Consider the following 22,230-nt stretch of genomic DNA (forward strand, 5'->3'; position numbering starts at 1 on the left):
TGCGACATCGTCATCCAGGGGAACTTCGGCTTGGCAAGCCTCAAGGAAGGAGGGAGAGGGACACGGCGCCGTGCAGGGAAGAGCAGCCATTCATGATCGGACTGCGGCACGTCGGTACGTCGAAGGCATGCTTCGGCGAAACCTCGTTAAGCTCGCATACCGCAAATGTACCTCCAATGCTGTCATCATGTCGTGGCAGCGCTTGCAGCAGCCGCTCGATGCGATCCTCGTCAATCGCCTCTCACCTGGTCCTGAGGAGCACTGGCGCTTGCACATAGCTCACGACTTGCCCCTCCCTGGACGCCAACGCCGGCTCACTTCTCCTTCCTTCCCTTGACATTTCCCTAAGGCGTCTCTGGCTGACGCCCAGTCGCGTCACGTCCAGCTGTTCCAACAAACAGAGCGCGTTGAGTACCTGAGCAACCTCTTGGCATCACATCCCGTCCAAGCTCGCCCCGAACTTTCGGAGACACCAACAACTCCGGCGGCATCGGCCGAACTCGACATCATCGCGAGGCCGAAGAGCGTGCCCAGAGGTATGAAACAACGAGATGTCGGCGGAGCTACGTCACTTCCTTCTCACTGTCCGTGCAGCGCCGGAGTGTCGGCCTCGGACGTCGGCGGAACAGAGACGTTCAGAAGCAGCGGAGCCCGTTCCTCACGTAACGCAGAGAATGCCTACTCGACACCCTAGCTCCTCTCCTGTCTCCAATCAAGCATCTGACTGTGAGAACACACAACGCTCATGCACAGGTGTCATGGTCTTGGCGGTGGAGGAGCCTGAGTGCTGCGTCCATGATCAGCACGCCGAGCGCCGATCGCTGCACGGACGCCGTTTCGGTCATGACCAAGCCTCCACACCGTCCACAACAGAGTTAGCGTGCGCGCTAGACCTCCAATATCTCGCTGACGCTGGCGCTGTCGCCCCGTCGCGCATGCCATCCACATGCACATGCGTTCGCTGCGCGTTGTGCTCGACTGCGTCCAGTCCGATTAGTGCGCACTGCGCACAGTGCGCCCCTCCCTGCTAACCTCTTCACGCGACTGACCTTCCTCAATCGCTTCTTCCCATCACACTCTTCCGCATCTCACCTGACACACTCTTTCTTCACCCTCTTTCTTGCTTGCCCACTCACTCCTTGTCTAACCCTCGCATCACCCCCTCCTTGGCTTCAGCATCCACACTATGACACACTCAGTGCTCACGGACAGCAGCCCTGGACCCTACCCCAGCCTCACCCGCCCCGACACTCCCGGCATAACCTTCATGCAGTATAGAGGGTGGCAATTCCAGGATGCACCGGAGAACATGGACTTCGCCCTGCACGCTGGCACCCTGGGTGGCGACCGTTACCAACGCGCAGCCGAGTTTACAGACGCCCACTACGAGCAGAGGGACACGTCGTTGAACAACGCTATCTGGGGTTGTCTGCCTAGGTCCATGGCCGAGATCAATGAGATCGAAGCTACCGTCGAGGACAACCTGCGGCGCCTGGAGTGAGTGCCCAGCCAAGCTGGTCATAAACTGACACTAGTCCTGGCGAGGACGACGATACCCTCCAGGTGGATAGTCTGCAAGATCGCGTCATGCAGTTCGAAGCAACTCGCACCAAGGCATGCGTCGGCGTTTTGCTACGCCTCCTTCTTGATGCAGACGCAGATTTCCTTCCTCCCGGCACCGACCCGAAGCGTCTCTTCATGCAGAAGGCGCAAGCGTCAATGTTCGAGCCGCTCTCGGCAGCCCTCAAGCGCACCAAGCAGTTCGCTGCTGACGTCGAGAACCAGTGCATCTTCCCAGCTGAAGCCTCAGCCTCAACTATCGTCAAGTGCTACGAGAAGCCTCACTGCCATGCGGTCGCGCTCTACGCTCCCGCTTTGCTGGAGCTGTACCCCTGGGCCAACTCGGCAACCTTGTTCTCCTCCGACGCGGCCTTTGAAGGTATCGCGTCACTCACGACTGAGCTGTAGCGCAGGCTCAGCCGTGAATGTCTCATTCAAGCCCAGAATGAACGCGGAATCGACGATGTTGCTTCGGTCTTGTGGGCACAGAATGCCGTGCGTGTCGCCAAGCTCGGCGTCAGCGCACGCTTCACTTCGCGCCGGGAGCTGTTTCAGTTATACTACGGTACGTGTTCGCTCTTCGCATCTGTCGGGGTAAGATTGGCTGACAGTAGGTATGAACAAGGCGCAAGTCTTGGGCATTCATCCCTCCGAGCGCAACGTATGGAGCAGCGACGCATGCCCCTCCGCGCAGGCCGCTGCAAGCCTCCGCCATGGCCAAGCTCTGATGCGCAGCACGTGGGCTACGCTCTATTGCTACGCCGAGTTCAATGAGGCGGACATCGCACCGAAGACCGCATGGGCCCATGCGAACTGCCTCACCGCGCACACGTGCGGCACCTACAGCCGCTTCACGAAGTTTGTGAAGTCGATGCGGGGGGAGCCGGCGGTGCGAGCCATGGTGCATCTCCTCTGCCGCGAGGCAACTCGCTACGATCCCCAGCCTTCCGTGTGGAAGGACGGGCTGCCCATGTATTCCGAGCGTTGGGGGGAGAAGACCTACCTGAGGGAGTCTCCATGCTGAGAGACTGATGTGGCCAGAGAAGAAGTCTTATAGAATAGCCTTAATCAGTGCGCCGTGCGTTCCGCAGATAGATATAATGCATACTCGTTACCTGTTACAGCTGGGAAGCTATCTCAATACCGCGCACTGGCTGGACCTCATTGTACCGGCTGGACCTCATTGACTCCCTGCGGGCGTCACATACTCGGCAAGTGCCTCGTGTGTGTGTCCTTCACAGCCGCTGTTTCTGGGGAGAAGATCCGAAAATGATTCTGCATATAGGTCGTGGGTTTTGTGATTAAATATATGGACCTGGACTTGTGATCTGATTTATGGTGCGGACATTGTTCCGTACCGGAACGAGAAGGTTGGTAGGGATGGGAGGCAAGCAGTTCAGCTGCAGGCCAGCCCAACGATGTAGTTCGCCACGCCGAGGGCGGTGGAGCTGCCCGTGCCCAAGGGCGCGATGGAGAGGGCGGATCCAAACTCCTGTAGAGCGTTGCAGAAGCCATTCTCCGTCTTCTGAACGGAGAAGCTAAGCTCAAGCTCACCCTTGAGGTTCTTACCGCCCAGCCCGTCCTCGCCTAGATCGTACATGGTGGCCGAGACGCGGGAGGACATGTACCCGTATCTGTTCTCGTGAGGATCGCAGCCGGCCGACATGTCCGGGTCTGCGTTGGGGAGGAATCCGTCCCGACAGGGAAACAGGTCGTTCCACTGGCCCGTCTCGCGTACTGCGCCCAGCGCAGACCCGCGCAGCACAGTCATGTACCGGTCGATGGCGGCTTCGCCCTTGGCCGTGCCCGAGAGCTCGGCGTCGAACCAGAAGCTCTCGTCCGTGCTGTTGTAGTATGACTCCGTCTTGACCACGGTCGTCGGCGCCCCCGTGCAGCTTGTGATCTCGTTGCTGCCGCTCTGGAAGTCGCCCTTGCACTGCTCGTCGTACATCTTGTACACGAAGTCGGCTTGGTTGGCCGTCCCGCTGATGACGAGCTCGTCCGACAGGCTCACGCGGACGTAGCACCCGTAAGGGCAGCCGTCGCTGTCGGTGTACAGCGTGAGTCCGTCGGGGACGTCGGGGATGCCTTGAGTGACAGACGTGGACATGTTTGGCTCGAGTGTTGATGTTTGGTAAGGGGTGCGGTTGAAGGTAGAAAGCTGAGGGTGTGTAAGGCTAGGTTGGCTCGAACGAATCGATGGAGTAGATGTCCGGTCCGCGCTGTCTCTTTTATACCGTACTGGCCACTCGACTTCAATGTTCGAGTTCGCTGACGCAGAAGATCGGTAAAGCGGGGGAGCTAACTCCACAATCAAGCTGCGGCCATCGTCAATTCGCCGTTGGAGCAGATCTCATTGCGATGAAGCTCAATGAAGCTCAAGGTCATCTGCCACGAATGTTCCTTGATGCCTTGGAGACGAGGTCATCTGTGATTGTCAAGGCATGTCCAGGTAAAGAGCTATCTAAGATTAAACTTGGTGTACCATTCTCGGCTACGCCAAGACAAGCGGTGCCGGCTCATAACTGGACTCGTGTAGAGGCTCTTATCGGGCAAGCATCGCACCAGAGGAAGGCCTGTGCCACCTCCACGCTTCTGAGCTTGAGCCTGCTGGTTAAGTCTGCAAAAAGAAACCCGTGGTCAAGCCAGAATGTCAGTATTTGCACGCCAAGACTGCCGTCGTCGTACGTTCCAGTTTGTGCTGCCGTTGACAAGGCAAGCGCACTGCCACAGCTTGAGGCACTGGCCAGGCTTTGAGGCATTGAAGTGGCACTCTTTGAGTGGAGTGCAAGAATGCCACGCATCGACCATCGCGTCAGACGTCATGCCGTGCGGCCTCGATCGCACTCACCCATGTTCTCCAACTTGCCAAGCCGGCATGCCATCATGCTCCTCTTCATCTGCTCCGAGGCATCGGATTGCCAAGACAGGCATGGCAGTCATCTGGCCAGTAAGTGGCATGAGATAAGGACGAAACGCGGTCAACGGCCAGGGGACGGCACAGCATGGAGTTGCGATATTGTCTGGGCCGTGCCTCGCGTGTGATAAGGTCTGCCGTCCATCTTTGTGGATCGCTTGAACGTCCTGAGCAAGTGTGCAGCTATGCCTCTGTTCGATCGAGATGCTCAGTGAGACCAGTCAGATGCGCGAATGAAGTGGGCTGGTGTTCTCGAGGCGGTGCTCGGTCACCTCAAAAAGCTGGTGCAGCCAGCTCAGATGTTGCACCGGGAGATGAGTGTCGTGGTCTGAGTCCTCGATATAGTCCGTCGCTCCATTGTGAGTTGGCTAGCCGAGCGGTGACAGAGATGTATTTGAGAGTGCGTATGGAATCGACAAGCAGTTTGTGCGGATACAGGAGCAGCGTGTGATTCGGCGGACTCTGACCCATCTACTCCATCGCACACTGTTCACTTGCTCCACACACTGCAGAGGGATGCACACACAAACATGGTTAGTAGCTCCACCTCGCAGCCCCTTCTCTGCTCGTCACTGGCTGCGCCGCGGTGATTGCGGTGACAATGAAGGGAGAGACAAGCTTCGAGAGACGCCGAGATCGGTCATCAAACCCTCGGAAGCTCGGATCATCCATTGATTTCGATTACGGCCTCTCATTCGAAATCTCTGCCGGCTTAGACCGAGATCCGTGGGAATCGCTTTGGGAACCGTGACAGCCGCCATGATTCCAGACTCTCCGACTGGGATCTCAATGACTAGTGTTCACAGTGTGCATGCAGGGTCTTTGCCACCCAAACCCGTAACCGAAGACGCGTCTGCAGCCTTTGCTCATGGAGATCGTGACTTGCCAAGCAACGAGACGATCGTGTACTGCGCAACTGCGGAAGAAGGATGGAGACGATGAGAGACCGGACAATGCATATGTAACAGACTGCGCTATGCGTGATCGTGTGAGGGGGCTATGATACACTGGGGGAACAACTAGTGAGACAAACTATCAGGTCGCTATCGCGAAGGTCCGGCGAAGCTGCAGGGGTCGCGGACTTGCGGAGCGCGAACGGGAAGACGAACAGGGGGGCAACATCGTTTCGAGGTCGTGGTCGTGCGCTGCAGCCCGCTTCGTCTTCTCTGCATGATCCGGTTCGGATCAAGGCAAACGTAGCGGGGACCAGGCTTGGCATGGCGGGCGGGATCGTTCTGATTGCGACGGGCGAGTGCTGGAGCCCTCGGCGCCGTGGACGTTCAGAGTGGAGTGGTGTTGACAGCGGATAGCTGGGTGGCTTTGAGACGGATACAGTGTGCGGTGGTGTGTGTATTCGACAACACAGAGAACATGATGGGCGGTAGGAGGTTGCTGAGCGTAAGCTTTCGCAACTCCGCGACAGCTCACCACTCGAGCGACGCTCCGCGCTCAGCAGGAGCTACTTGCGCGTATTCCAGTTCCAGCCCCCACTCGGCGGAACGGGGGTCATGGGCGGACACGGGCGAGTGGGCGGATACGGTGTGTCTCCGGGGCGCATAATGTCGTGCGGATTCGTGGGGTTCGTTGAGAGTGCAGATGAGAGATAAGATAGGTTCGCAATGTCTGCCGTGCACTGTGTACTGTGTGTCGAGTGCGCGAGTGCGACAGCGGTGACGAGTGATGACGCGGCCGTGACAGATAAGAGCGAGATTCGAGTTCGTGCAGAGTGTAACGGGGAGAGAAAGAAGTGGGACGGGAGGGAAGCTTAAGAATGTTTGTGTGCGTTGTTCCGCGCGCCCCTCTGCTACGCTCAGACAGAGTGGCAAGCTGCTTGCTTGCTCGACTCCTCGAGTGCCGACGCTCGTGAGTACCCCAGATTAGGTTGCGCATTCCTGGCCCGATTCCCGCTCCCTTCTATTGCTTTCGGTTCATGTGCGCGATGGCGCCGTGCGCCTCGACGCCTCCCGGCGGAGCATACGCACCAAAAACCCCACGGTCCCCCACGCCCAGGCCAGGATGGCAGGACACCAAACGCCACGGTTCCACGGACGTGGCCGTCGCGTAAGAGCAAAGTGGGCACATGACCACTGCGCTCCTGGCCCAACTCTCACGACACGTACGACACATCCAAAGGCAAAGGCAGGCAAAGGCACTTCACACCATCGTTCCTCGCGTTCCTCGCGTTCCTCGCGTTCCTGGATGAAAGAGTCTCACGCGCCTCACGGCTTCACGCCGTATGCCCTCAGACGTCCTCGTCAGCCTCGTCCTTTCATTTTGGTTCCAGAACTTGAGCACAAACCGAAGCAACGCAGACGTTGTCCACGAGCCCCTCCGGCACTTCTGCCGGCGGCAAGAGGGCGTATGCATGAACCTACGAAAGCCCTACTCGATGCTGCGTGCTGCGACCGATCGGGCGACCGAAGCGACCGAATGCACAGAAGAGTTTTCGAAGCGACGCAGACGCCGCAGTCGATACTCCCAAGGCAAATCTGGAACTCGATTCCCGCGCGGCCATTACGACATACCTCTCGCGCCTCCAGCCCACTCTCCAACTTTAGGTCCAGGCCCGATGGTGCATTTGGCGCGGAGTCTCGTACCACTCTGTTGGACTCTGACTGGGACAGCACTATGCAGTGTCACGAGACCTCTTGAATGACAAGTACTTGGGGCGACTTGGGGGCCCAGATGGAAATTGTCACTCCTTTGAATCGTCACTTCACTCCAATGTCTGTGATCACCTGACATGCTCACGCGCCAAGCACCCACAGCCGCCGGGAAGGGATAGGGGAGATGCACTGACGACGCTCTGACTCCATCAATCCTGATGCTGGCGAGGAATGCAATGACGCTTTCCAGCAGGCCTGTGTGAGCTGTGTGCGCATGTGCGAGGTTCAGCGCGCGGCGTACAGACCTATGCACGCCGATATGGCGCCGTTTCGAGGCCGGAGGCCGTCGCAGACGCCGCGTCCCCAGCCTCCGCCAGCCCAGCCTCAGCCGCCAGTCTCAGCCATAACGCACAGTCCAGGCCGCCCCCCTCTCCGCGCATTGTTGATCGCCGCCTTGCTGGTAGCATGTTGCGCACGGAGCTGCACAGAGCTGCACATGGGGGACATCCGGAAGAATAAGAAGCACAGTGAGGCTGAGCGAGCGGCGTCGGCTGCTCTACGCTTTTCCCGCAAATCGCACTCTGCTTCTGCTTCGCCGGGACTTCCGGGCCGGGCTCCCGGACGCTGAGCGACAAAAGTTCGAAATGAACGTTGAACCTTCGGAAAGCGATGTGAGCACTAGCGAAGACAAGAACCCGATGGACTGCATGCACGTGATCTGCGACTTTGACTCCGGCCTCCGGGCCGGTTTACTTCTTGACAGGATGGATCTTGAGCGAGAAGTCGACGTGGGGCGTGCCCTGGTGCACGGCAGAGGTGGAGAGAATGTCGATGTCTGTTATCAGCTTGGCTACTCGACCTGGCCAGCTTACCAGGTCCAACGCGGCTAGTGAGAGATCCCTCGACGATACCGCCCGAGGTCTCGATGAGGAACTCCTTCTTTCCGCGCCACTTGTCCTTGAGCGACTTGGCGGCGCCGTGGAGGTCAGCACCGGTGAGATTGTCGAGCATGACGATGTTGGCGCCGGCGGCGATGGCCTCGTCAGCCTCAGCCTCGTCTTGGCACTCGACGTTGACAAGGAGCGAGAAGCCGGCAACGCGACGGACGGCCTTGATCGCGTTCGTAATCGAGCCAGTTGCCCAGATGTGGTTGTCCTTCAGCATGACCATCGACGAGAGGTCGTGACGGTGAGGGTCGATACCACCGACGAGCATGCCGTACTTCTCGACAAGGCGGAAGCCGGGAGTCGTCTTACGGGTACCAGCGATCAGGCCCTTCCATCCCTCAGCACGAGCCATGTCGCGGAACCTCCGCGAGACGGTAGCGACACCGCTGCAGCGAGCGAGGAGGTTGAGAGCGACACGCTCGCCAAGGAGGAGGTTGCGAGCCTTTCCGCGCACGATGGCGCACTTCGTCTTCTCTCCGTCGGGGATCGCGGTGCCCTCCTCGACGAGCCACTCAACACTGTAAATCAGCTTTGTGGGCAAAAATCAAAAAGCTTCACAGACACAAGACTCTGATCCACTATATCGAAGTACTTACGAGCAGTCGACGTATTTGAAGATCTCGGTGAAGAACGGCACACCGGCAACAACACCCTTTCCGTTAGCTTCCCGTAAGAGATTTGATCAGCTAACTCACGCCGCTCTTGCCCCAGAGGAAGGCCTCCTGGTCAGACTCGCCGACGACAAAGCCGGCCCAGTCAAAGCTGGGGGTGTCCTCGGCGAACCACTTGGGAATGTCCTCCTTCCAGCTGGGAGGAAGGAGGTGGGCGAGCTGCTGGCCCGAAAGGAGGTCGGTCGCGATCTCAGCGGTGGTGGCGGTAGCGGCCATTTTGCAAGGGAGAGATAGATGATGAGCAAAGAGAGTGAAGGTCAGTAGGGGTGGAGGAAGACAACGACCAGACGATGTGCGGCCAGTTACGGGGGAGGTGCGCGAAGATCAGGACCCGCCGAGCCCCGCGGCAGGGCCGAAGACGCGAAGATACGGAGAGCCTCGGGAATCCGTTCAGCCGGGTGATCGCAGGCTGGCTATTTGGTTCCGCGCTAGTCCAGTCAGCCGATATCTCAGGCACCGATATGACGCGCCCCGGCACGCGTCCGCACGCAGTCAACGAGAAGATGAGGTGAGCTGCTGTGGAGGTCTTGTTTTCGTTGTTGACCACTCCTTCATGGCTGGCCAGAAGCGCAAATGGAGGCCTCAATCAGAGAGCCAAACATCAAGCGTGAGCTGGACAACTCGAAGCCTGAGCTAACGTCCAGACTTCCTCCGTCTCCTGCAATGTGCTGCACGATTCGGTGACGATCTCTGCATCCACGCGAACAAGGATATCGTGAGTTGGCCTTCCTTCTTCCAGAACTGACATCAGTGGGAACTCGCGGTGACGAACTCATCCAAATCCGCTTACTGTTTGTTCTCCTTGTTGCCTTCATTCTTCTCCAAGTTCCGGGCTGTGGGAACTGCCGAGCAGCAGCGGCGAGGCGTCAACTGCCAGCTGTACGTCAAGGTGAGCTACGTCCGTCGATGCCAAGCTAATATCAGTCCGTTTTGGCAGTCATTGGCAAAGCCTCTGCCGTCAATGAGGTCGAGCGCATCGATCTACGTATCGTCGACCCTCAGGGCGGGTTGAAGGCGAACACACAGGCCGACGACGGGGAAGACGACGATGTTCGTGTTCACGAGCTCTCAGCAAGGCTGGAGATCAGGCTCGTCTACCATCACGGCGTCGTCAAGAAGCACAACCTTCATCTTCACGCGTCGCAGTTTCTCCGCGTTATTGTCGACCCCGACTCTACTCCTTCCGGCTTCCAGATCTCTGCCCGTGAGCTGAAAGACTGGCTGGAGCACTTCTCGATCGCATTTGGAGGCAGCTCCAACCCGAATGGTGCCGTTAAGGGAGACAGTCAGCTTGCGTGGAGGTTTGGGCAGCAGGAAGTTCGTGTAAAGAACTTTGACAATGGTCCTTCGTCCTCTCTGTCGACGGAGATCAAGCTAAACGTCGGCGAGTTCAAGGATTACGGAGTTTACCATGACGACGGGGATGTCGATCTCGCCTTGCCCATGCGCGAGTTTAAGGTGAGTTCAGGCGTCTTGCTGGTGAACTGACCCTAGGCTGCTCTGCAACTTGCCGATCAGTTCGTGATGGATCTCGACATTCGATTTTCGGAAGCGTCGCAACCCCTGACGCTGAGCTCGATGTACATTGGCGACGACCGATACAACAATGAGGCTACGCTGTTTGAAATCTTTTGCGCCATTGCCACCACCAAGTGCGACGCATTCAACGATCAGCCAACGCAGAAGAAGGAAGCTGCAGCGGCACCTCAGAGTACATCAGCGTCCACTCGCCAGCCCTCCATCGCCTCTAGCAGAGAGCGAACGGCCAGTGTGCAGGCCCCCGCAAACGGCAGCGTCGATCCCAGAAGTCGACGCGCTTCCGCAACTCTCTTGCGTCCCAGCGGCTCAAACCGACCCTCGCGGCTGCGCGCCAGCCTGAGTATGACATCGGAGGCTCCACGTGCTGCTACGCAGGCGCAAGCCGACCCTGAACCGCTGTTCCAGTCTGGAGGAAGCCAGAGCATCCGTCTGACGCAGGAGGAGGTGCTGGAGATGGCGGGACTGAACTTTGAAGACATGGACATGGCCATGGACGACGCGGATCTGGATGATGAAGCGGGCGGCGGTGATGACGGAGGTGCCGGCCACGCAGAGGACAACGAGGTGCCTTCTGGCTGGGACGACATCAGTTTCGACAACCTCCCTGCCGAAAACATGTCGACCCAGCGACAGCAAGCTCAGCATGCCGCTCGAGCCGCTTCTCAGGCTAACATCCCTGAGGCGCCTGATCATCCAGGAGGCGTCGATGCGCTGCCCGAACGGACAGGGAGCGCGGCACAGGGCCAGTTTGAGCCCGACGACGACATCTTTGGAAATGACTCGGCCCAGAATATCAAGGCTGAGCCAGTTGGGGAGGAGGAGGAGGAGGAGGAGGAATTGGAACCTGATGAGTTGGACCCTACACAGGACTCTTCTGGTCGCAAGGTGAGCATCGAAACAGCAGGGGTGAGACACCTGATCACTGACGCATGCCGCAGTTCACATCGTTCTTCGCCGATTAAGCGACGATTCCACATTTCCACAATCAAAGCAACTGTATACTACCATCCATCAAGCACGTCTGCATGCATGTTCATAACCGGTGACATGATTGTACCTAACTGCCTGCGAGTTTGTCCCGTTCCTGACCGCGAAAGACTGTCCTGCGAGCGATCGCCTCTGGCCGGTTGGGCGCTGCAGGGTCCGTGCGCCTTCTCAAACCTTGGGTTGCTTGGCCGACAGAACGTCGCGAGCGCAATGTTCGCGTGCCCGCTCACGGACCAGGTCGTGACAAGATTTGGATGCGCCTTCCTATCTCCAGAACGATGTCACGAAGACTCACCAAGAACACCAGAACACGTCACGATTGAAAAGCAACACTCATTAACTTGATCGAACTACCTTGACGAACAGTGGGACTCGAGCAGTTCGACCTGACTTCCCGCTGCCCTGCCACCGACCGGCGGACCGACTTTCCTCCTACCATGGCAGCGGACACCCGACGTTTCCACCCGCGGTACACGCGACCGACGAATGGCGCGATCCTCGAAACGGTGGACGCGGTGCGCTTCCGGGTCGAGCTCGAGGATCTCGCCGTGTTGTCGACGTACTTCGAGAACTATGCGGCGGCACGAGTCGCGAAACCGATCCAACTCGCGCTCATATCGTCCGAGACGCTCCTGTTCACGCTCGACCTGCTGACAGGCAGTCTCGGCGGCGGGCGCGCACCACGTGTGCCGGAGCTGACCGAGGAGTTTCTGGACGAGCTCGTGTCGCTCACGTTCATCTACCAGCTGTGCGGTCCGCTGGCGTACGTCGCGCGCGAAGCCGCCGGCCCGCGCCCACACCTCGGCCGCTCGCACAACCCCGTCATCGCGTACACGCTCATGTCGCTGTATCAGCGCTGGGTTGCGCAGAACTCGCCCCACCTCGCCGCTCAGCTCGAGAAGGACGCCGCCTGCCGTACGCCCATTCTCGGCATAGGGTTCCACGAGAAGGACTTCGCGGGCTGGCCGCAGCGCGCGCTCCAAGAGTATCACCCCGTTGCGCTACGGGCGATGCGCGCCGCTCTCGCCCGTCGGCGCGAACTCGAGACACGACTGGACGCGATCGATGCACTCCCGCTCGAGGATGAGGGACCGTGTCGGATCTGCAACGTGAGCGAGGAGGAGGTCAACGGCACGTTATCGTCGGATGACGACGATGAGGATGGAGGAGACGGATACGTCCACGTCGAGACGGAGGGGGAGCGCTGGCTGCGCCGCCGGCAGCGTGTGCTCGGCCCGCGGCTTGCGAAGCTCGAGAAGATGAAGGACGCCGCCCTGGTCGCGCACCTCGGCTACTGCTGCGTGCGCTGTGCCGCCTGCCGATCCGTCGTGCGTGGCATGCTCCTGCGCATGTGGACGTACGGCGCGCTCGACGAGTGGCGGTTGAGCTGGCACTTCGACACCGAGTTCAAGTTCCCGCAAGAGCAGCTCGACACGGTGGGGCACGACTGCGCGGACCCGAGCGAGCCGTGTCTCGACGCTACGGCTTACGGACGCAGTCGCAAAGCGGGCTACCGAGACGGCAGCCCTGACGACGCCAGCAGTAGCGACGGGACCGAGAAGCCATGCAGTGTTGCCAGCGTCGCCAGTGATGCCAGCTTCGCGAGCGCCGCGAGCGGTGACACGGCCAAAGGCGTCGCCACGTCGCGTGAAGCGAGCGGGCAAGACACGGACGCGCACAGCACGCACAGCACGCACGCCAAGGACCGCGTCCTGGACGATCACTACGATCTGTACCAGGCGGGGCTTGTGCCCCCGGGCTCCATGAAGCCTTCCTCGACCAATTCCCAGCACGCTCAGCATGACGAGAACGGGAGCATCAAGAGCGGGCGCTCCGGGCGGTCGCTGCAGGCGCCGAGCTTCGCCTCCCAGACGACGAGTCAGGAGTCGGAGGGGCCGTTCCGATACGACGACGACGGTCTCGACACGACCGACTCAGAGAGCAGCTACGGGCATCTCCCTGAGAGTGACTCAATGGAGGAGCTTGACGAGCACTACGACCGCTTCGAGGGGCAGTATGGTGGATACAATGACGAGGACGACGATGAGGACTCGTTCGGCCACGGTAGCGGCCACAACAACACTCCCAGCCCGACTGGCACGGTCCGCGTGCTCGGCACACCGACCAATATCCTCGGCGTCATCACGGAGACGGAGGAGGAGTACGAGAGCTCAAGGGAGAGCTTTGCTAGTAACAGACAGCTCAGCCCGAATCCCATCGGCACGTGGCTAGAGAGGGAGGAGAGCGACACGGAGGAGAACGGAGGCGACATGCCCGCCATTGTCATCACGGGCACAGAGGGGGAGAGGGCGCTCGTGTAACCACGGTCCTTACGTATCAGCAGTAACTTAGTCCGAGTTTAGTCCTACTGTGAAGCCAGAGAGCGCATGAACAGTATTGTGATTGACCCATGGACAGGAGGAGCGACGGAGCAGACCTCAGCACACCTGTGGTCGTCATCGGGTGAGGATGACCGCCGCAGCATACCTGAGGAACAAGGTTCACGACATCCGGTCATTACGTACAAGGCACCGACCAATACTGCCCGGAAGTACTCTCCAGCTTCTATGGCTGCAGAGGGAGTGTTGGGCCTTAACATAATGGTGCATGCATGGTCAATCGAAGAGCTGGTAAGAGCATGTCCACTCCGTCACCGTCTCGGTGCTATGCGTCGGCAGCTTAGTCGTGTCCGTCCTTAGTCGTCGCCGCCGTGCGGCCCGTTGGCTGGCTGTGCGCTGATATCGATTCCATGCAGTCTCAGCCTTGCTTGGCGACAGATAGTGGTACTCGATCCAGTAGAATGCTTTCGTGAGCGCGACCGCTCTGAGATCTTCCTGCACGCTAGCCGACTTGGTCGCGTCGCTCTCCTCTAGCAGGAACTCGAGTATGGTCGCGTGCAGCTCCAGGTCGTAAGCGTGGAGAGAGGAGTAGAGAGTCGTCAGAACCCAGGGTTCTTGTGACTCAAGGTGCATCCTGGCACGGGGGTAGAGGTCTTCTGACCCGTCCAGGATCAGAGTGACCACCTCATCGACTGTCCTTCCCTCCACGCAGCGATCCTCGTCGTTGGCCGGATACCGGATGCCTGTCAATCCCAGAGCCGAAGATGTTGCTTCCGACAGCATGTCGTCGCTCGAGATGCTGGGTGATCGCTTGAAGCTGTTGTAGGTGTACTGTGGTTGGTCTGCCATGCTGTAATGTATGTCGAAAATGCATAGTCAAACGCAGGCCCGCAAATCAGTTGCCACCCGTTAACAAGGCGGCACAGTCCTGTCCAAGACAATAACCCAATGATGCATGAAACGATATTATAGTCACAGTACTATGAGGACCAAGTCCATCGCACATTTGTGCGTCTCCAAAGCCCCTTTTGTCTTTTCCGAGCGATCGGGACAGGTGCAGAAACCTCGAACCCCAAAACGACTCCGAAATTGGTCGAGATCCACAAAAACCCTTCTCACCGAGCCAAGAGGCTTAGACACGGCCGTCAGGGAGAGCGTTGACCTGCTTGATGGACTCCGAGTCGCCGTCAATCTTCTCCGACACATGGACGTCGCGGGTAAGCGAATCCTCGGGGATGTCGCCGAAGACGTACGCGACCTCCTCGAGCGTGCGGCCCTTGGTCTCGGGGAAGAAGAAGAAGGCGACGCAGAAGAGGTAGATGAGGATGCCAATGTAGACAAAGTAGTACTTCCAGGAAATGGCGGCCATGGCAATCGGGTTGACCCAGGTGTTGATGCAGAGCGAGGCGTAGGTCGACATGGTCGAGACGGCGATACCCTTGGCGCGGATGGAGAAGGGCAGGATCTCGGTCGTGTACGGCGTGCCGAGGGGCATCCATCCGATGTCGAACGAGGCCTAGAAGAGGAAGATGAACGCGACGGTGGCACTACCAAGCGACGGGTTCGGGTTCTTCGTGAATGCGGCCGAGGTGCCGGTGATGACGATGAGGGAGATGAGCATGCCGAGCGTAGACGAGAGCCACATCGGCCGGCGTCCGGCACGGTCGACGACGTAGGTGGCACCAGTGTTGACGCAGAGGTTCATCACACCCATGCCGATCAGGAGCTGGGACTGGACCTTGGAGTCGGTGATGCCGACAACCTTGAGCATGGGGACGAGGTAGTATGCGATAATACCGATACCGTTGAGCTGGGCGCCAGCGGCGCTGTGCACGACGATGAACATGCGCCAGCGGTTCGCCTTGGTCTTGAGGAGCGAGAGCCATCCGACGTGCTGCTCCTTCTCGAGCGCAATCGCATTCTCCACCTCGAGGATCTCGTGCTCGACAAGAGGGTCGTCAAGCTTGCCGTTGGCGTGCAAGTTGGCCAGGATCTGGCGAGCCTCCTCGACGCGACCCTTGGAGATGAGCCAGCGGGGCGACTGAGGGATCCAAATGGCGAGAGGGAGACAGATCGCGGGGAGCACCAGCTGGAGCAGAAGGGGAAGCTTGTACGACCATGTCGACTGCTTGAGGTGCGCAATAGTCGCGTACGACGTAGACGAGCAGAGGATGTTTCCGATGAAGTACATACTCAGCTGGAGTGACATGGCTTGGGCGCGGAAACGAGGGCTGCGGATGTTAGTCAAGAGGTCATGTGCCACACCTTCCCACTCTTCGTATCGAGCCAAACTTTCTCGATGAAACTCCAATGCACACTCACTGAGAAAGCTCAGCACACATAGCCAGGCCAGAGACAGCGCCAACGCAGGAGAACATGCCCATCAGGAAGCGACCGGCCATGAGCTGACCGAGATTGACGGAAAACGCCTGGATGATGGGTGTGATGATTGCTCCGAAGATGGCGACGAGCAGCGGGATCTTGCGACCGACTTTGTCTGCGAGCCACGCACCAAAGGCAGGAAATACCAAGCCTGGGAGGTACATCAATGCTGTCGTCGTGCCGAGAAGACGAGAATCGGTCTTGAGTTGAGGGAAAGCTTCGTAGAACTTGGGAACGGCTTGAAGGGCGTTCAACATCCCAGAATCGTAGCCCTTGACACCGTACAGCAGCGCAGACAGCGACACCCACAGCGCATTGCGCCTGAGTCCCGGGTCCTTCCACCACCTAGAGTCAGCAGGGTCTGAAGCAGAAGAACTTACGTTGGGTTGGTGTTGTTCTCGATTCCGTTGTAGAACGAGGTTGGCATTGTGGCAGTCGCAGTCGTCCGTGGGGGCCCATCCACTAGCGTCCCTCTCTGCCTTTATGTATGCATGCTCGATCTCTTCAGACCCACAAGTTTGTCAAGCATATGCTCTGAGTCTAACCCGCGACACTCCAAGCGAGGGTCTGAATGAAGTCAGCCAATCTCAATGAAAGCACGGCAGAACTTTACTCCAGACGGCAATGTCCGCTGCAATTCACGATCCAGAACATCTACGGCTCTCTCGCCGTCTGTGCGTCGGCTATCGCTTCTGTGAAGGAGATCTGAGCCGCTCATATCCGTCATCGCTCGCAAAAGTTCGAGTTTGTCGGACACATGCGCGAGCTGGGGCCTCCTGGGGCCATTCCGCACTCAAGCTCCGCAGCGAGGCTGCCCCGTCGCGGATCTACTTGAAGCCCATGGGGCTGAGATTGGCAACGGCAGACGGCGCAAAGGAAGGGGGGCGTATGGCGCAGAAGGCGCAGACGGCGCCGCCTGCGGCCTGCTGGAGCTGGGCCCTTGTCGCCTGCCGTGAGCTGCATCCCGGCGACTTTGACGGGGCCGGAAGGGTGCAGGCACTGAACTTTGTAGTGACGGAACGAGTCTGTGAATAGAAGCCAAGGAGCCTCCCGTGGACCCCGTGAGGCGCATGAGGCTCCAGGCTTCGCGAGGGGAAGCGCGAGGGGCCAGCGAATGGAGAGCACATGAGCCCCGCGGAATTCGCGTTATACGCAGTATACGACGAATCGGCAACGTTACGGCGAGCCATCACGGCCGGAGTTTCCGCGAGGCGGGGCAGGGCTTGCTCCGTGGACGCGGTGGGGCGGGGTCTGAAAGATCTTGGCGCACACGACCATTCAGCTTGCATTCCGAGAGGGTCACCGATCGCCCTGGACGGAGCCCTGCTGATCAGCTCGCTCGGCGCACATACGCCGTGATAACATTACAGGCTAAACTGTTCTACTCCCCTCTTGCAATCGCCTATGCTTACAGCATGCCCTCTCTATGCATACAGCAGTTTGAGCAGCGGCAACTGCCGACATCTATTCCTTCGGACGAGTCCAATCGGCAGGAGCGCAGACGTCCCGAATGGGCAGGAGGCTGAAGGGTGACAGCCCTCGTATCGGGGCTGACCCGGAACCGGCAGAATGTCTCATTCGGGGCCGTGACTGTGCGTCCGTTCCGCACATTCCCAATGTCCGCCTTGTTTGTGACAAAGCACCGCCGCCTCGCATGAGTAGTGTGTACTCAGCTGACTCGTCCCGGAGCCTTGGGGAGGCGCTAGGCGCAGCATCATGACAGATCTTCAAGTGGGCTTCCCAATTTATGGCTTCGGCGTCATCCGACAACAAGGTTTGACTTCTGGGACCTGACTTCAAAGTCATGGCGGTTCTGACGCCAAGCGCCGGATATCGACGGCATGCGGTAGAATCTTGGTCCGGCGTCGGGGTACCTTGCGGCCGACTGCGATGGGCAGCTGCAGCGGCATACTTGAAGAGCTCGTCGGAATAGTCCGTCGCCCCTCATCCCCCGATACGGCCACGACCATCACGATGATTGAGAAGGAGCTCACGAGTCCCGTCGTCCTCACGACCGCCGAGGGCAAGTTCAACCAGGCGGCGCACGGCTGGGCCCGCCAGCCGATCGTGGACACGACCGGTATCGACGGAACGACGTTTACGGGCAAGAACCGGCGGTGGGAGTACTGGCTCGTGATGACCCCGACGCACCTGCTTGCATTCTCGATCGCGAACATCGACTACTTCGCGCCGGCGAGTGTGTGGATCTTCGACAGGCGGACGCAGAAGGTCGTCGAGGCTGCCGCCCGCGCCAAGGAGGAGGACGCTGTCAAGCTCCCCTCCAATGTTGAGGACGGCCCCGCCAGCGCCGACATCGGTGACATCCACGTCAACATCGACCAGGTGCCGGGCGGTACGCGTATCCGCGCCTCGATCCCGGGCGCCTCCTTCGACGTCATGGCGCACATGCCCGAGGGTCACGAGCGCCTCGCGGTCGTCGTGCCCTGGGACGACGTCCTGTTCCAGTACACCGTGAAGGACATCAGCCGCCCCGCCGAGGGCACCGTTACGATCGGTGACGAGACGTTCCCCGTTCCGAAGGGCGAAAGCTGGGCTATGCTCGACCACGGTCGTGGACGCTGGCCGTCCAACGTCCACTGGAACTGGGGAGCCGGCAGCGGCAAGGACACCAAGGGCCGCACGATCGGTCTCCAGGTCGGTGACAAGTGGACCGACGGCACTGGCAGCACCGAGAACTCGTTCCTGCTTGGCACCAAGGTGTTCAAGATCTCTGAGAAGCTCACCTGGGACTACAGCATGGAGGACCCCATGAAGCCGTGGCACGTTCACGGTGCCGGACTCGACGCCGTCCTCACGCCGTACTACGACAAGGCAAGCGCCTACGAGACCCCCGAGGTCACCACCCGCACTGATCAGTGCTTCGGATACTGGAAGGGCACGTTCGACAACGGAGAGGAGGTCATTGAGTTTGACAACCTTGACGGCTTTGCGGAGGATGTGACGAAGAAGTGGTAATGTAGCAATCTTCTTCCAATTATTTGATGGTCTCATCTGCCGCTGGGCGAGGCCCTGCGAGAGACGCTGCCGACACCCATGTACTTCCCCATCCTACCTTAGGAGCGCCCTCTTCATTCACAGACAAACTATGCATACAGGGTATGAGTATGAATACGCTTAGTGTGCGCTCGCGCACAATCAGTTGTCAAGGCCGGTCCTCATAAGGTCTTGAAGCTCAAGCAGGTTCTTCTGCTGGTCCAGGAGCTTAGTACGCTTCTCCGCCACCTCCTTGCTGACGTCACACAGCTCTGACAGCTTCCTCTTCTTCTCCGGAGACATCGCGTCGAGCTCGAATGCAGTCCTCAAACTTGCAGGCGTTTCCTTGATGAAGCGGAGCATGCGGTGGTTGATCTCCCGCAGGAGCTCCTCGTGCACCCTCCTCGCGGCCTTGGTGAGGCGGTGGTGGACGAGAGCCGCTGTTTCAATACACATGTCCTTGTAGGCTTTCGGCCACTCGATGGGTTCGGTACCTTCAGCGGGGTAGATGTCATCGAAGAACTTCTTGGACTCAGGCGGCTCAACGTCATCGGTCAGATCGATCGTCCCCCCGAACAAAACACAGTACTGCACGAACTCGGCTGCGCAGAGGTTCACGACCTCCGCAGCCTCCTGAGAGAGGAGAGAGTTGTCGTCGATGAGATCCTGCCGCTCCAGTTCCTTCGACATGATCGAGCCGATGTAGTCGCTAACGGCGGACTCTTGAGTGCGGCGCAAGTCCTCGAAGGCCACCCTTATGGTAAGGCAATGTCAAATCCCGTGGTACTCACGTTGCGCGTGAGAGAATGCGAGGGCGAGCTCCAGCGACGCTCCCAACGACCTCGTCCACCATGTTGCTCAGAGCGGCCCATGCCTGAACGTTGGCTGTCAAGGCGAGGGCACCCCACTTGACCAGACATGACTTCGTCATCTCGTGGACTGCAAGTGCAATGTCGGGGCGCGAACCATCGCGGACATTGCGGTATCTCGCGTCAGTCTGCATCGGCATCAAAACTTACTCGTGAAGCTTCGAATGAATGATTGTGAAGAGGTGCTTCTCCTGTGAAGTCAGCGCTTGGGCTGCCCAAGCTGTAGAAACCTTGTCACGGACTTTGACGTCCTTGAGAGGGTACGCGTCCTCGATGCTCTGGGCCAGCTGAACTTGCAAATCTTGAAGAGGCGTCAGCAGTTGCAAGATGCGACTGCAGCGCTTCTCGAACGACTGCGCCAGGTCCTGAGTCACAGGTGCAATGACGCCATCGTGGAGCAGAGACGAGGGATTGTCAACCTGCGGTGGCAGCTTCGAGATATCCTGACGAGTGTGCTCCAGGTCAAACTCGATGCGGTTCTTGATGACGGGGACTCTGGACTATGTCAGCTTTCCAGAGCAGGGGTTCCAAGTCATCCGGTAAGACTCACTGAGCCTCAACAAGATCGGCGAACAGCGCGTAGATCTTCTCACTGGTAGGCGCCCATCCGAGAGCTCGCCCGCACTTTTGAGCCCAACGCTGGATCTCTGGCCTCTGGAAGAAGTCCGCCTGCGTCTCGAGCCAGTCCTCCTTGGACATACCGTCCTCGTACATATCGGCGGTCTTCAAGTACAACGGGTGATACCCGTGCTCTGGCCTGACAGAATCCATCGCTTCGTAGCTGCCCGCAACCATCTTGCCCCAGGCAGTGCGTGCGACGCTCTCAACCTTGTCGACCTTGGTCAGAATGGCGAGAACGCGCTCCATTTGGGGTCGAGCGCGCTTGACAGCGGACACCACTGGGAGGTCAAGCTGAGGATCATCTTGGGTGAGTGCCGCAAACCTAACGAGTGGTCTTACCTCCGGACATCGACAAAACCATGATCACCAAACACTCCTTGCGGTTGAGAACTTGATCGTAGAGCCCTGGTTGTCAGTACAGGAGAGATCAGTAGGTCATGCAATACACACTTGCCAGCTGTTCCCTGTGGCGATTGCCCAGACCTGTGGTGTCAACGGTTTTCGCGGGACCTGCCTACCAGGCAAATCAATGGCAGAAATGTCGCGCTGCTCTGGTCCTTCAGCCTGCTGTCAGAAATACTTCGCGTTGCCGCCCACCCAGAGAATGATCTTGTTGAACGTGAACTGAGCCAGGTTCTCGGCCCCGAAGCCGATCTCCTCCTCGTCCATTGAGAGAAGCTGTTCGTAGGGTCTGAAAGTCAGCCGAGAGGGTTGTACTTGCTCACCTCATCGACATCCTCTTGTCGAGACGCCGCGCTTCGTCGCCGGCCCACCGGAGAGCACACTGCAGTTCCTCCTTGTTGGTGATGGGCAAGGTAGTAAACGACTGACGTCGCCACTCCGTCTTGCCGTTGTCCTTAAACAGATGCTCAATCTGAATCGTAGCCGAGAAGGGTGCATTCTTCCAGCGTGAATGAATCTCGGCCGGTCCACTGTGTCCGTCAGCGGAGGTGACAAAGTTTCCGTACAAGGTCGCTGTATCGACATCGCTGTGCAAAGGAATCTGACATCAGTGCTGCAACGCAAGCCTATTCGTACGTCCAGAAGCGCAGAGAGGCTGAAAGTCAGTTTGTGAGAGCAATTGTTCACTGACAAGCTAGACTTTCCAGCACTTTGAGCCCCGGCCACAACTACAGTGGGGAGAGGCAGTTCTTGGTTTGGGCTGTCATCAGTTCAGGTGCGAGAGGTGAACTTACTTTGTCAAGCGCAGCTGGTCGACAACTTGCATAGCTGTTGCGTGCTGGCTGGATCGAGGGGTATCGGGATGCGAGATGGTCGAGGTTGCCCTCACTGCCATGGAGAGTGAGCTCCTCGTCGAGGACGCGGGTGTCAGTGGGGTTATCATGGGTTAGTTCAGTGTGAAAGGAGAATGATGAGTTGGTGAAGTGCTGCGTTCCTTCTGGAGACAGTTTACTGCCCGAGCAAGTGGGAACGAAAGGATGCGTTGTGTGCGAGAGGGGCGACGGTGTGTATCGCAATTCCAGACCGTCTCGGGCACCGATGTGTGTGAGTCTCGAAGGCATGGTGCGGGAGCCTCGATGATGCTGAGAGGGACTGTAAGGAGGAAGGAGGAGGAGACAGAGAGCAAAGGGGGCGCGAAAGTGTGGACGTCCTCCACACTGCGCCAAGGTGTGCTACGGGGTGATCGGCGATGTCCGTGCAGGTCTCCCACGGTCGACGGTCGAGCCGATTGCGACCAGCCACCCGCTCCTGCCAAGTGCCTGGCGATCTGGTGCCCAGCAGCGCCGCCGCCGCCTTGTCCAGCCCTCCCTGCACCAAGTTCGCCGTTCGCCCCGCA

At 58.9% G+C, this 22,230-nt stretch overlaps 10 protein-coding genes across 10 annotated transcripts; 4 read left to right on the top strand and 6 right to left on the bottom strand.

Annotated features, from left to right (window-relative positions):
• Positions 1 to 1,186: 1,186 nt before the first annotated feature.
• Positions 1,187 to 1,968, top strand: A1Q1_01872 (uncharacterized protein; the record flags this gene model as incomplete). Its single annotated transcript, XM_014324880.1, has 2 exons — positions 1,187 to 1,497; positions 1,536 to 1,968. The coding sequence occupies 2 exons, from the start codon at positions 1,187 to 1,189 to the stop codon at positions 1,966 to 1,968; spliced, it is 744 nt and encodes a 247-aa protein (XP_014180355.1).
• A 988-nt stretch (positions 1,969 to 2,956) lies between these two features.
• Positions 2,957 to 3,670, bottom strand: A1Q1_01873 (uncharacterized protein; the record flags this gene model as incomplete). The annotated part of the gene is made up of 1 exon (XM_014324881.1): positions 2,957 to 3,670. One exon carries the CDS (start codon positions 3,668 to 3,670, stop codon positions 2,957 to 2,959), a length of 714 nt encoding a protein of 237 aa, XP_014180356.1.
• Positions 3,671 to 7,832: 4,162 nt separating this feature from the next.
• On the bottom strand, positions 7,833 to 8,917 carry A1Q1_01874 (nicotinate-nucleotide pyrophosphorylase; the record flags this gene model as incomplete). Its single annotated transcript, XM_014324882.1, has 4 exons — positions 7,833 to 7,918; positions 7,956 to 8,548; positions 8,627 to 8,682; positions 8,726 to 8,917. 4 exons carry the CDS (start codon positions 8,915 to 8,917, stop codon positions 7,833 to 7,835), a joined length of 927 nt encoding a protein of 308 aa, XP_014180357.1.
• A 245-nt stretch (positions 8,918 to 9,162) lies between these two features.
• Positions 9,163 to 11,202, top strand: A1Q1_01875 (uncharacterized protein; the record flags this gene model as incomplete). Its single annotated transcript, XM_014324883.1, has 5 exons — positions 9,163 to 9,209; positions 9,555 to 9,580; positions 9,639 to 10,159; positions 10,220 to 11,125; positions 11,179 to 11,202. 5 exons carry the CDS (start codon positions 9,163 to 9,165, stop codon positions 11,200 to 11,202), a joined length of 1,524 nt encoding a protein of 507 aa, XP_014180358.1.
• A 462-nt stretch (positions 11,203 to 11,664) lies between these two features.
• A1Q1_01876 (uncharacterized protein) lies at positions 11,665 to 13,548 on the top strand (the record flags this gene model as incomplete). The annotated part of the gene is made up of 1 exon (XM_014324884.1): positions 11,665 to 13,548. The coding sequence occupies one exon, from the start codon at positions 11,665 to 11,667 to the stop codon at positions 13,546 to 13,548; it is 1,884 nt and encodes a 627-aa protein (XP_014180359.1).
• A 294-nt stretch (positions 13,549 to 13,842) lies between these two features.
• On the bottom strand, positions 13,843 to 14,415 carry A1Q1_01877 (uncharacterized protein; the record flags this gene model as incomplete). Its single annotated transcript, XM_014324885.1, has 1 exon — positions 13,843 to 14,415. The coding sequence occupies one exon, from the start codon at positions 14,413 to 14,415 to the stop codon at positions 13,843 to 13,845; it is 573 nt and encodes a 190-aa protein (XP_014180360.1).
• Positions 14,416 to 14,698: 283 nt separating this feature from the next.
• Positions 14,699 to 14,986, bottom strand: A1Q1_01878 (uncharacterized protein; the record flags this gene model as incomplete). Its single annotated transcript, XM_014324886.1, has 1 exon — positions 14,699 to 14,986. The coding sequence occupies one exon, from the start codon at positions 14,984 to 14,986 to the stop codon at positions 14,699 to 14,701; it is 288 nt and encodes a 95-aa protein (XP_014180361.1).
• A 96-nt stretch (positions 14,987 to 15,082) lies between these two features.
• On the bottom strand, positions 15,083 to 16,375 carry A1Q1_01879 (uncharacterized protein; the record flags this gene model as incomplete). Its single annotated transcript, XM_014324887.1, has 3 exons — positions 15,083 to 15,797; positions 15,889 to 16,269; positions 16,329 to 16,375. The coding sequence occupies 3 exons, from the start codon at positions 16,373 to 16,375 to the stop codon at positions 15,083 to 15,085; spliced, it is 1,143 nt and encodes a 380-aa protein (XP_014180362.1).
• A 1,547-nt stretch (positions 16,376 to 17,922) lies between these two features.
• Positions 17,923 to 18,924, top strand: A1Q1_01880 (glycoside hydrolase family 2 sugar binding protein; the record flags this gene model as incomplete). The annotated part of the gene is made up of 1 exon (XM_014324888.1): positions 17,923 to 18,924. One exon carries the CDS (start codon positions 17,923 to 17,925, stop codon positions 18,922 to 18,924), a length of 1,002 nt encoding a protein of 333 aa, XP_014180363.1.
• A 180-nt stretch (positions 18,925 to 19,104) lies between these two features.
• On the bottom strand, positions 19,105 to 21,955 carry A1Q1_01881 (uncharacterized protein; the record flags this gene model as incomplete). The annotated part of the gene is made up of 9 exons (XM_014324889.1): positions 19,105 to 19,683; positions 19,734 to 19,881; positions 19,962 to 20,306; positions 20,362 to 20,754; positions 20,800 to 20,837; positions 20,883 to 20,978; positions 21,030 to 21,123; positions 21,206 to 21,435; positions 21,629 to 21,955. 9 exons carry the CDS (start codon positions 21,953 to 21,955, stop codon positions 19,105 to 19,107), a joined length of 2,250 nt encoding a protein of 749 aa, XP_014180364.1.
• Positions 21,956 to 22,230: the final 275 nt, after the last annotated feature.

The sequence above is a fragment of the Trichosporon asahii genome, assembly GCF_000293215.1.
Source record: "Trichosporon asahii var. asahii CBS 2479 unplaced genomic scaffold scaffold00050, whole genome shotgun sequence".
Taxonomy (NCBI): Eukaryota; Fungi; Basidiomycota; class Tremellomycetes; order Trichosporonales; family Trichosporonaceae; genus Trichosporon; species Trichosporon asahii.